Source organism: Chelonoidis abingdonii, chromosome 9 (genome assembly GCF_003597395.2).
Source record: "Chelonoidis abingdonii isolate Lonesome George chromosome 9, CheloAbing_2.0, whole genome shotgun sequence".
NCBI lineage: Eukaryota > Metazoa > Chordata > Testudines > Testudinidae > Chelonoidis > Chelonoidis abingdonii.
Window position 1 is genome coordinate 66,193,750 of NC_133777.1, and position 12,318 is coordinate 66,206,067.

The following is a 12,318-nucleotide window of genomic DNA, read 5'->3' on the forward strand; positions in this document are numbered from 1 at the left end:
CCAATTGCTGGATCACAAATGACATGGGTGCCTCCCTGTAACCCAGACTTAGGTGCCTGTCTCTGTGTGAGGGGCAGGGCTCAGCACACAGTCCTCTACTCAGTATGTCCCATTGGGTAACTGAGGTGGCTCCCGACCTACCATGCTGGTTTTGTAGCTTACATTCTAAGGCACCTCTCTCTCTCTATTCATTATATAGGGAGCCTAGGTCCCTAACTCAGGCTTTGTGGATTGCAGTGTTGTTCCTGTGATTTTCTAGGCACCACAGCACTCAGCATCGCAATGCCTAAATTCCTTTCTGGATCCCACCCTACTTCAGAGAGATGACAAAATAGTTTTAAATAATTGCTTATCTGCCCTCATGTGCTCTGCTACGGAAGATCCCACCAGATTTTGTTCTTCTGTCACCCAAATTCCTTATACAAGTTTGCAAAAGATAAGCTATTGTATAGTCAATTGTCACAATTAGTAGGCTTCACATTATTAGATGGATTCTATAACCTGGGTCCTTTACTCGATACTAGCTAGTTTGTTAGCGGATTTTCATCATAGAACGATGTAATGAGTTGTGGGATCTATAAAATGTAGCTGTTAGCATTAAATTAAAATAGCAGTCTCACCTCGTTCATTCTTTCCAGACCCTCTTTTTGTTCTTCCTCCTTCGGCTGCCCACATACAGCAAGAAAATCATATTTAGAGCCACTGTAGTTGATGGCAGAAGGGTCTTGTGAAAGCAACATTAACTTCTTGTAGCAATCTGAGTGATGAAGCTTGATGGTAGCTAAGTACATTTTTTATTCCATCATTAACAAAGTGGCAGTGAGTTTGTGAGCTCTGCCAAACAACCCTAAAGGGTTTGGTTTTTAGAAAGTTTGAAATTGAATGGTTTGCTTTAGCTCCACTAATGAGATACTTTTTCCTCCACCAGTGTAGGTGGTTTTGTATTTCCTAAATGAAATTAGAATACCAGTTGTTGCCTGATGTTTTTATTTATCTTTGAAAGTGCCGACTACTGGACTAGTTTTCATAGTTTTAGTGTTTCCAGAATGGACTTTTGTACTCCGCATTTCTATGTCTAAGAAGTATTTAGTGAGAAGGATGATATTTTGAAATCTGATTTTATGGCATCCTCTCTTATTTGCTTTGTATGTTCATCAGAGGTTGTCTTTAGTTCCTACATATATTTTCTGGAGATAAGGAGTTTCTTTTTCTTGTAAATTATGACTTTGTAACAAGTGCAATTAATGACAAAGGAAGCAACCATTCTTCTCCAAAGATGCTCCAAGTCTGTGACCAAAATTGTGCACTTGAGTTATTTTATGATGTTCCATGCTCCATCAGGATCTGAGTGGTGCACTGAACTATAGATATTTTTCCATGTTTTAGGGTTTTTTAGATTTTTTTTTAACATGCCTTCATGAGCTGCCTCCTGCTCATTATTTAAAGCATGAAAGACCATCCATCTTGTTCTGTTTTAGCTGTGAAATGAATAGATCGTTTTAAGCTTGTGATGGGTTGGATCATAGAAACCCCCTTTGGGACTGCCAACTGATGTGCTGAGACTACTTCTAACCAGCTTTCCCTGCCAGCCTGGGACTCCAGAACCTTGTCTGTTTGAGCCAGACACGCTAGCCTGCTACAAACCCAGACCGAGGTCTGAACAACGTCCCCCAGAAGCTGCAGGCTTGACTGAAAACAGATTAAGAAGTGTTTCTGTCCCCAGCACTCAGATGACCAGCTCCCAATGGGGTCCACACCCCAAATAAAGCTTATACAGGATAAACTCATAAATTGTTTGCCCTCTATAACACTGATAGAGAGATATTCACAGCTGTTTGTCCCCCCAGGTACTAATACATACTCCGGGTTAATTAATAAGTAAAAAGTGATTTGATTAAATACAAAAAGTAGGATTTAAGTTGTTCCAAGTAATAACAGACAGAACAAAGTGAATTACCAAGCAAAATGAAATAAAACATGCAAGTCTACACTTAATACAGTAAGACAGTGTTTCCCAAACTTGGGACACCGCTTGTGTAGGGAAAGCCCCTGGCAGGCTGGGCCGATTTGTTTACCTGCCACGTCTGCAGGTCTGGCCAATCGTGGCTCCCACTAGCCACGGTTCGCTGCTTCAGGCCAATGGGAGCTGCTGGAAGTGGCGCGGGTCCGCTAGGGGCTTTCCCTACACAAGCGGCGACCCATTTGGGAAATACTGCAGTAAGACAATGATTACAGATGAAATCTCACCCTCCGACATGTTCCAGTAAGCTTCTTTTACAGACTAGTCTTTTTCTACTCTGGGTCCAGCAATCACTCACACCCCCGTGGTTACTGTTCTTTGTTCCAGTTTCTTTCAGGTATCCTTTGGGGGTGGAGAGGCTCTCTCTTTAGCCAGATGAAGACCAAATAGAGGGGTCTCCCAGGGGCTTAAATAGATTTCTCTTGTGGGTGGTCCTCCTCCCTTCCCCCGTGTAGAAATGCAGCTACAAGATGGAGTCACATGGGCAAGTCACATGTCCATCCATCGTTCAGAATTTTACAGGTGGCAGCCACTGTTCACATGCTATCTTGAATGTCCTCAGGTAGACTTCTTATGTGGACTGGAGTTTTCCAAGATCCATTGTCTGTTAAGTGTTTCTTGATTGGGCACTTAACTTGCAAATTCCTTTCCAATTGCCTTACTAAGGCTGCTTAAAATCAAACAAGTACACAGCCAATATTCATAACTTTGAATATAAAAATGATACATGCATACAAATAGGATGAATATTAGGGCCGGCTCCAGGGCTTTTGCTGCCCCAAGTGGAAAAAAAAAAAAAAAAAAAAAGGCGCGATCAGTGGCTGCTCCACCGCACCACTTCCTTCTTCGGCAGCAATTCAGCGGCCAGTACTTCCCTGTGAGAGCGACCGAAGAACCCGCTGCTGAATTGTCACCGAAAAGCCTGACGTGCTGCCCCTTCTCCTTGGCCGCCCCAAGCACCTGGTTGCTGAGCTGGTGCCTGGACCCGGCCCTGATGAATATATTCAGTAGAACATAACCTTTGCAGAGATATGTTACATGACATATGTAGCATGAAACATATTCCAGTTATGTCATATTTACATTCATAAGCATATATCCATAAAGCTTTATGGGATCAACGTCACAAAGCTATTAAATCAAGCTATGAAAAACATCATCATCTTGTTTTTTAGGGATGACTTGGATGTGGGCTATATACTGTTTCCAGCATTTAGAAAGGGAGACTGTAATAAAATCTGTGATTCATGAATTCACAATTCATGCTTTTCAGAGAGAAAATCTGAACATTTTTGAAAATCAAGATCATGCAGATTGTTTTATTACAATGAAAGTTGCTACAAAAGCTGATGTATGAACCACCTCTGGGTTAATCTGCCTATTTAATCTTTATATATAAAGGGACAAATGACGGCTGCCGAGCGTGGGTGCACTCAAGGGGAAGCGTCTGCACTCAGCACACCCATACACAAGGCAGAAAACTTATTTTTGGGGACCTCTGCTCACAATCTGAAGAACAATTTAGCAATCGTTTTAGCCTAACCTCCCATATCCAGATTTCACAAAAAGACTGAACTTATCCCTTAGTTAGCTTAGTAACAACATTGCTAACTTGCATCTTGCATTTTTCAAGAAAATAGGAGAAACTTCAAAGAATATTAAAAATAGTAAGTTATAAAATGGAAATGGACATAAATGAATCTTCCAGTGTACCACACATCATTGCAGAACTTGCCATACTCAGTGGAGTTGCTCAGGATTTAAACTGAAGTAACTAAGGTCAGAATCTGGCCCCTAACATACTGAAGTAATTGGAATTACCTTGGAGTACAGCTGGAGAGAGAGAAGACTCAGGCCCATAATACCTACTGGCATTAATGTACTGTGTAAATGAACTGTGACTTCAGTTAACTACTATGTAAATAATTATAAAGCACCACCTCTAATACTAAAAATCCTGATCGGCCGTAACTAAATTAAAGATTGATATTTAAATCCCTACCAAAAATGAAATAAACTGCCAAACAGTTGCAGAACAGTTCCCACCCCTCTTCCCCCCAGTCTATCATGTGGAAACATTTTGGTACCCTGGAGATCCCAGCTGTGAAAATTCACATCAGAAAATGCCTGAGGGAACTCAAGTATTAATCTTTATAGAGAATCATTAAATCTACCAAAAACAGACAAGCTGGAAACAATTATACAAGTAAGAAAAAACAAAATTAATTAATAAACCCTCAGTTTCCAAACCCATTGGTTTAAAATGCAAACACAAGTGATAGGTACATTACTGTAGTCACCACAATACAACAGATACAATCTCCCAAGGTTTAGGCAGGCCCATACCAAAGATGTGTCCAGATTACACAGTTCATATCCAGGTTCAGATCTGAGTCTGAACTTATTTAGAGGTGTTTGGATCCAGGATTCTGGTTCAAGCTGAAAATAGAAATAGGTTGATCTGTGAAACTGGAATTCAGATATGAATTTCCCTAATATTTGGGAAGTTTTGGATTTATGTTTCTGGTTCAGACTTATCTCTAATATATGGATTTAAAAGACAAAAAGTTATGGAGAAGTTTCATGTAGACATTTTAAATAATATGTTAAGGGATAACAGGCTCAGGGACCAATCACATTCCATCTTTATGCTATATATCTGCTAAATTTTTCGGTTTTGCTCTAACCGCTTGATGAGATATTCTGCATGACTGTGGTCTGTTTTAGTCTCGCGAAGAGAAAACTGTCCAACTGTCTTGAACATAATGGAAAGAGAAAACAAAATGCATGGGCAGACTTTAGAAATGCATTCACTTTTTTTTCCTTTGGCTATATTAAACCATTTTAGTTAAAGGCTTAGAAGAATGGTTTATAAAAACACAGCTCAGATTACAGCAGAAAAGGATATGGTAGCTTGCAAATTTCAGTACGATTCATCTTGTAAGTCAAAGAGCTTGAGACACCATCAGTGATTTCATGCAGCTTAAGATAATATGAGACCAGAGGACTTCGACCACCAATTCTGAAGAGTACACGCTGGAAATCGGGACCTGAGCCAATATAACAGGACTGTAAAGAGTGGATAAAGGTCAGCTAAGCATATTATTATAGGACTAATTTTCTTGCAAATATAATATAGCAAAATGGAATTTTGGATATATATATTATAAAATATCCTTGATGAGAAATGAAAAAAAAACAATTCTAAAAATCCTTAATATTAAATTTAAACCAATATGTGTGTTAAATGACTATCCTGTAGTTACTGAACTTCATTTCAAACTATATTGCACAATATTCATGCTTATTATGGGAGATCACAATCTGGCTATAGTTAATGCTAATGCAGAGCTGAGATACTCATGTACTAAGGGGAGTAGGAACTTTATAAATGGAGAGGAAGAGGGATGAACAAAAACATTAGATGGAATTGGAATAAACCTGGGCATTGGGACTTGACAGCAAAAGGAAATGACTGACATGAACACAGTTTTAAATTTTTTTGACAAAGTAATATTAAGTGTAACTTGTAACAATACTAGGTAAAAATTGCACTTTTCTCTCATTTTATTTTTAAGCAGATGCTGTAATTTAAACTATCTGAAAGGGATTAAAGAAAAACGTTTTTCTGGAATTTGAGGCCAGATACACAGCTGGTGCAATTCAGCATGACCTCCCTGGAGCTATGATGAATTACCCCAGCTAAGGATTTGACCCTATATATAAACACACACTTTTTTTTTTAAAACCACATTACTAATAATACCATAATTAAAAGTGAAAAAAAAACATTAAATTCCAATTTACTTGATATGATTTATCCCCTTTCTTTTTCAGTATTTTTCACAGCTTGGAGAATGATACTAATTTTGCTTTTGTTTATAATCACTTTCACTTTTAGGTTCTCAGCGCTGCAACGTAACAGTTTCAGACACTGCAGAGATGTCTATTTCTTTGAAACCATCTGTTTTCGCTGGGATATTTTTTAATTGGGGGAAAATTATTTAATTTTGTGCCAAATGTAAGTTGAAAGTGTCTCTTTGATTTTGTAGGCCAAATATAAAGCTGTGCAAAAAATTGCAAATCTGGCATAATATTGAGTAGGAAAATACAGTAGTTATTTTCCAAGACATGACAGGACTGAAATATTACTTGTTACAATTGTAATACGTTCATGTTTTTCCTCTCCCTCCATTCTTCCACTGAAATTCTGTGTCAATAGCAACATTATTTTTCAGCTTTCAGTTTTTAAATCATGTATTTTTTTTAAAAAAATGCAGCTGTATATAGGAAAATTAATTTAAGAGATTACACTGGTGAAAAGTCAAGTTTTTTTTTAATTACAATTTTGTGTCTAAATCCAGAGAAAATAAATTAATTTTTGCTATGATCTAGACTCATTGCTGGAAAGAGCTGACGTGCATCAGCAGTGCATGTTCCATGTATGTTCTTGCTTCATTAAGGGATTTTGCCACTGCAGAGGCTAGAAAAGTGCCACTTCTATACTGCTTCCCAGGGTGACAGGAAGATACAGAGCTGCAAGAGCCAGTCAGAAAGACAAATTATTTTCAGGAATATTGAGAGTTGATGAGCATATGGAAATAAAACTGAAGTCAAGATTAAGAGACTGACCTTCAGGGTGTAAAATCACATTTAATCCTAAAAATAGTGTTCTCATGCATCAACTATATCCTTCATAGGAGTTCTTTTCTTGATGGTAAATAACTTCTGTTGTTTTATTTACAGCTTTTCTTCAAGTTGTCTTATGACAGAGTGTGAACATATTAGCTCCTAGACACAAGGTTGGTTATATATTGTTGACACTCAGAACCATAATTTTATGTAAGTGATTTGACTGTAGTGTAAGGGCTTGATTCTGATCTGTTTTGCCAACACAAATCTAGCACATTTCTATTTCACTGAAGTTGTTCTGGATTTAACTAGTTTAATCAGGTCCTAGGTCTATGTTTATGCAGTGTGTATATTTATGAAACAATATGCAAGGAGATGTTTCATAGGTAAACTGATTTTTCACAAGCATCTTTTTCCTGCAGAGAGAGCAGTAGTAAGAAGTGCCCCCGCCCCATCCAAGCAGAACTACATCAGAGCATGACAGTCTACTTCTTTAGTAATTTCAATTGTATCAGCTGCGCTTGATAGCATTTTGAAGTACCACCATGATATTTGGGCCATGCTGCCAGTATTTCACCCAATAAAATTTAAGCTTATGTTTAAAAGTTTCTACTTTAGATATAAAAAGCAAAAAAGGATTTAGTTAGTTTTTTTGGTCTCATGAAAAAGGAGCTTGAATTTATTATAATTTTCATCATTACGATATTAATTAAAAATATTCTGAGATGAAACTGAAAACTTAAAAACAAAATTAACTTGCTCCAGACTGGTCGTGCTATGAGTTACAGCATTCTGTTTACCAGAGACAGAAATTCAGGCCAACAAGCTCCTTTGTGGCAAGGAGGAGGGAGCTAGCTTCTGGCAAAGCAGTGTTGCATGAAAAATGTGGGGTTACCCACAACCTTTTAGATTTGTCTGTCATGTCCAGCTCATGTTGCTTGATGCTTCAATTGGCTACAACAAGTGTGGCTGTTGATAGTGACCTTTAGCAGTTCAGTCTGGTCTGGTCCTACCCTAAAGTAGACAGTTGGAGTTGGTAATGGAATGGAAGCTGGCTGCTTGAATGCCACTTTGGAAGAGGTTAGGGTTTCTCTGAAATATCTTGCAACGGGGATAGGATAAGAATGTGCAGCTTAGACACTGTGAGCAAATGAGAAAAGTGATTTTCTCTCACCTATTTTGGGATTTGGCCCAGTAAAATTGAGTTTAAATAATACCGTATGATATATTCAGTGGCTATTGATATTTCATATTTTAACCACCTGTTAAATAGATTGTTATTGGTTTAATATTTTTAAAAACATTGTTTTAGTCTATAACTGCCTCTGGTTTTTAAATTAGCATCTCCTTGGATTATTCTTATTTTCCATATATATCACAGGAAAATATGACATTCTGATTCAGATGTTGCTTACACTAGTTTTAAACTGGTATAAATCCATTGACATGAATGGAATTACTCCTAATTTAGAGTAGCTCTATTTATTTATTCAACTCCTTACCCATCTAATAGAGGACAAATTGAATAGAGTATTTTTAATATTTGGCTGGCCAGGAAAATATTATGCCTGTACCTCTTGGATTCTGACATTGCCTTGGTGATCCATGCATTTGTCATGTCCAAATACAGACTATTACAATGCACTCGACTTTGGTACGCCCCTCAAGTATTCCCAGAAACTATGATTCACTTCAAAATACTGGTTCTCTTCCTTATAGTGCTGAATTAATTAAAGCCTGATTATCTGAAAAAACACTCATTACTCCATTCCCCATTGCAACAGCTGCAATTGACAGGGATGTTACAGCTTAGGCAACTAAGGTTCAAACCTGCATAGTCAGTAGGTAGGATGTTTTCAAGGGGAGGCACCCAGTTGTGGAATTCACTACTCCCCCCAAAGATCAGGCTGAATCTGAATTATCAGACTTTCAGGGTATGATGCAGGACTCGTCTTTCTGCAGGCAGTGTTCTAAAAACAGAATTTGGAATGACCATGGCTGAATACTCAGGACCAACCCCCAACAGGTATTCTTCATCTACCCAACTTTATTAGTGAGGGAGAGAGGTCAAGAACTGCTTTCTCATTGGTACCTACTTTTAAATGCCCGTATTGCAAATTCCTAGATGCTATGCTGATTGAGGCCTTAGAAATGTGTATTAGAACAATAATAACAGTAACAGACAACAGATTTGAACTTGGGCACCTAAAGTTAGACATCTAAAGGGACTTGTAGGCATCTGATCAAATGGACTGAATTTCAGAATTGTTGCTCTTCCACTGACTTCATTTGGGATTGTAGATACTTAGCATTCCTGAAAATCAGCCCATTCATTTAGGTTTCTAAATATGGGGTTAGGTGTCTAATTTGATGTAAAAATTTTAACCAGAGGCATTTTATACACCTTTATTTTGATCACTTATGAAACATCTCCCTACAGTTCTGATATCCCAATTACTCTTTATTTGTGTATTTGCAATGACATAATTGATTCAGGTAAATGTCTCATCTAACTAAACTATGAATTTATTCCCCAGTGTCAGGACCCTAAAGTTACATAAGCCACAGGGGTAAATATAATACCATTACATTAAGTTCCTAGGGGCAAATCCTGACCTCAATCTCTTCATTTGGGTGAAAGGCCCCAAAAAAGTAGAAGCAGTGGGGTTGTGCAGTGTACAAGATGAAGCAAAGTTCATTAGAATTATATACACTGCACTGGGAGGTGAGAGAGGGCATCCTCTGACGGAGTGTGTTGGAGGGTTTTGGTGGGTATTGTAGTGGATCCATAAAATAGACCAAGTCGAAAATTTCCCCACTTAATGTGAGTGGTGTGATGCAGTAGCAGCAGCAACCTGGGGAGGATGCTGTTCCCCAACTCTGACCACTGCAAAACCTCATGCATCAGACCTATTTACTTAGTTTTGGCACAGGGAGGTGGACTTGGCTATAGGAACTGATTCCAGAGGGAAAGAGGGTAGATCATCATGACCTAAATCCTCTGCAAGAGAAGGCAGATGGAAGAGTAAAAAGGGAAAATGTTTTTCAGAAAAGCAATGAATGGAAAATACAAACTACATATTGTGTATAACTTTATAATTAGTATAAAGCAAACCTCTTTTATGGTTTTGGACTCTTTTGGCATATCCATTTTACATTTACTGTCACCCTTTATTTCTTCAGCTGATGAAATATACATCTTTTTTGTATCTTCAGTTAGATCTTCGAAATCAAGACCCACTTGAAATCTCACTGCTAACATACAAATACAAATCACACTTTTTAATACTTTTTTATATTTGTTCCTTACTAAGAAGCAGCTACTTTAAACAATGCCACCTCCGTTCTAGAAAACATTTGTGTCACCATCTCCAGCATATAGTCTGTTGGGTCCATGGCATCTTGACCTGTTGTTATAGACTTTTTATTGAATACAGAGATAGTGTTGTGGGATATCACATTTGTGTCATAGGTTTTGTGGGTGATGTTTAATTCCAGTAGGATACACATTAGACCCTGGATTTAAGATTACCAAGTCAAAATCCCATTTAAACTACTCTGGGATAAATGTTCCAGACAAAATGTTCTTGATAAAATGTGGTGCAAAGAAATTTCACTGCAGATGAAATATCACTTGGTGATAGGGTGACCAGACAGCAAATGTGAAAAACCGGGACAGGGGGTGGGGGGTAATAGAAGCCTATATAAGAAAAGGACCCAAAAATCGAGACTATCCCTATAAAATCGGGACATCTGGTCACTCTGCTTGGTGAAAGGTTGTATGTTTACAACAACCAAGGATGTTTAATCCATTTTCTGTATCTTGAGATATTAATCTATATTATTGTGAATATACAATAGGTACCCTGGCAAATTAGACCATATTTATCAAAAGCACTAACACTACTGCCATTATTGGAACACGGATCCTTAGCTCTACCTATTTCAGGGACTTTTTTTTATATGTTGCAGCAACTAAATCTGTAACTTAGCCTTCCAACTGTTCAGACTCCTCAGCGATTTTTCACATAAGGGATGATTATGGCTCATAGAAATTAAACAGGAGCATGACTACTGGTCCTAGCGTTCCATGGGTTGGAACACTAGATAATAAATATCCCAAGTCTCTGAGACACCATCTCCTGCCTTCTCCACACCTCTGCCAGCCCAAAGAATTAGCTGAAGAAGAAAGAAGGAGAGCAGCAGAGTTTTGGTAGAAATGTGTTCAGCTTTGAGTACTTCGGAGCAGGAAGTAGACAGATGGACTTTTATGTAGGCATCGCACCTGTCACTGCAGAGGTATGTTACACTGACGATGTGCATGTGCACAGACATATTGTGTGTGTAAACCTCACACTTCATAAGGCTATTTTTGTAAGCTGAAGTAATTTCTTTGTTGCAATAAAACATGAAGAGCATCTGAAAATACAGGACTAAATGGAATTGTCAGAATGATTCACTGAAGTTTTTGATCAGTCTTAAATAACCTGATAGATTTGAACTACAGTATAATCAAGGTTGCTCTAGAAGAAAAAATATAAATGCATTGTGACCTTGTGATCCTGAATATGATGGTAAAACCAAATTAAGTTAAAGAATAGTACATTAGCTTTTGTCAGGCATCCACTGAGAATCAGCTGGGTAAGTATATTTTATGACCTGTGGTGAAGGCAAACACAGATGCACACAGGCAAGGAAAACAAAAGTCTTGGACCAAGGGTGAAGAAAACTTTACATTTGTGCATGACAGGAAATCCACTGAAGAAAACAAATTACACCTAACCACTAGAATGCCTCACTTGCCTTAAAGAAATATAAAACAGTCTGCAATGAGAGAAAATGTCCTCAATTAGAACAACTGCAATATGAAGAACTATATTTGGGAAAAAGTCTCTCTGAACTTGACAGCAACCCAGCTCACAAAACAGATGATGGACTGCAGAAAGTCAACATGAGATAACCTCTTCAAGATTAAATGCCTGAAGACAAAAGCCTCTGAACATAAAGCTATGCCTGAAAAGATAGCTATTCCATGGCTTTTACAACACGCACTCTTGAAAACAGATCTACCGTTTTCTAAATCAACTTGAAAGAGTAGTTGCCATTGCACATTTATGTTTCTGCTGAAATACTAAAGTCCCACAATTACGCTGATCATAAAAGATTGGGCCAGCTGTAATAATGTGCACATCTGTTTATGTTTCTTATCTTAATTTTTCGTTATTTTGACTAATTATGATAACTGGTGCCTCTTTATAAAATGAAAAATAATTACATTAGTTTAGAAAAGATACAAATGTATATATGCCCAGTTACATAAGTCCCAAATATCTAGACAGCATTTTGTTTAATGGACAATAGGATTTTCATCTGTTCAGCACTCCTCAGGATAGTGCCCTTATTGAACCTTATAATTATTGAACAAAGAGGTAAATTCAAAGCTTACATTGTTTCAACATTTATGGATTCAAAATCCTCTAACATTCATCCAAAATCCACTGGAGGTTCTTGGATTTTAGCAGGCTACATTAGACTGTTTACATTAGCAAATATGGGCTAATGCAATTAAGGTAGGAAGAAAAAAAGGAAAAAGCAGCCAGATGTCTGAGAAAGGATAAAGTTGTATTAAAGGAAGTGGTGGAAGAAATGGGAGGATGAATGGAGAA

At 37.7% G+C, this 12,318-nt stretch overlaps 1 protein-coding gene across 1 annotated transcript in view; it reads right to left on the bottom strand.

Moving 5' to 3' along the window:
* FAM227B (family with sequence similarity 227 member B) overlaps positions 1-12,318 on the bottom strand; it is a 161,989-nt gene that overhangs the window by 17,696 nt on the left and 131,975 nt on the right. Inside the window, exons 11-12 of the mRNA XM_075069648.1 lie at positions 9,768-9,907; positions 4,929-5,089 (exon numbers count right to left, since the gene is read on the bottom strand). Of these exons, the coding sequence (XP_074925749.1) occupies positions 4,929-5,089; positions 9,768-9,907 (301 nt within the window). The remainder of the gene's footprint in view (positions 1-4,928; positions 5,090-9,767; positions 9,908-12,318) is intronic.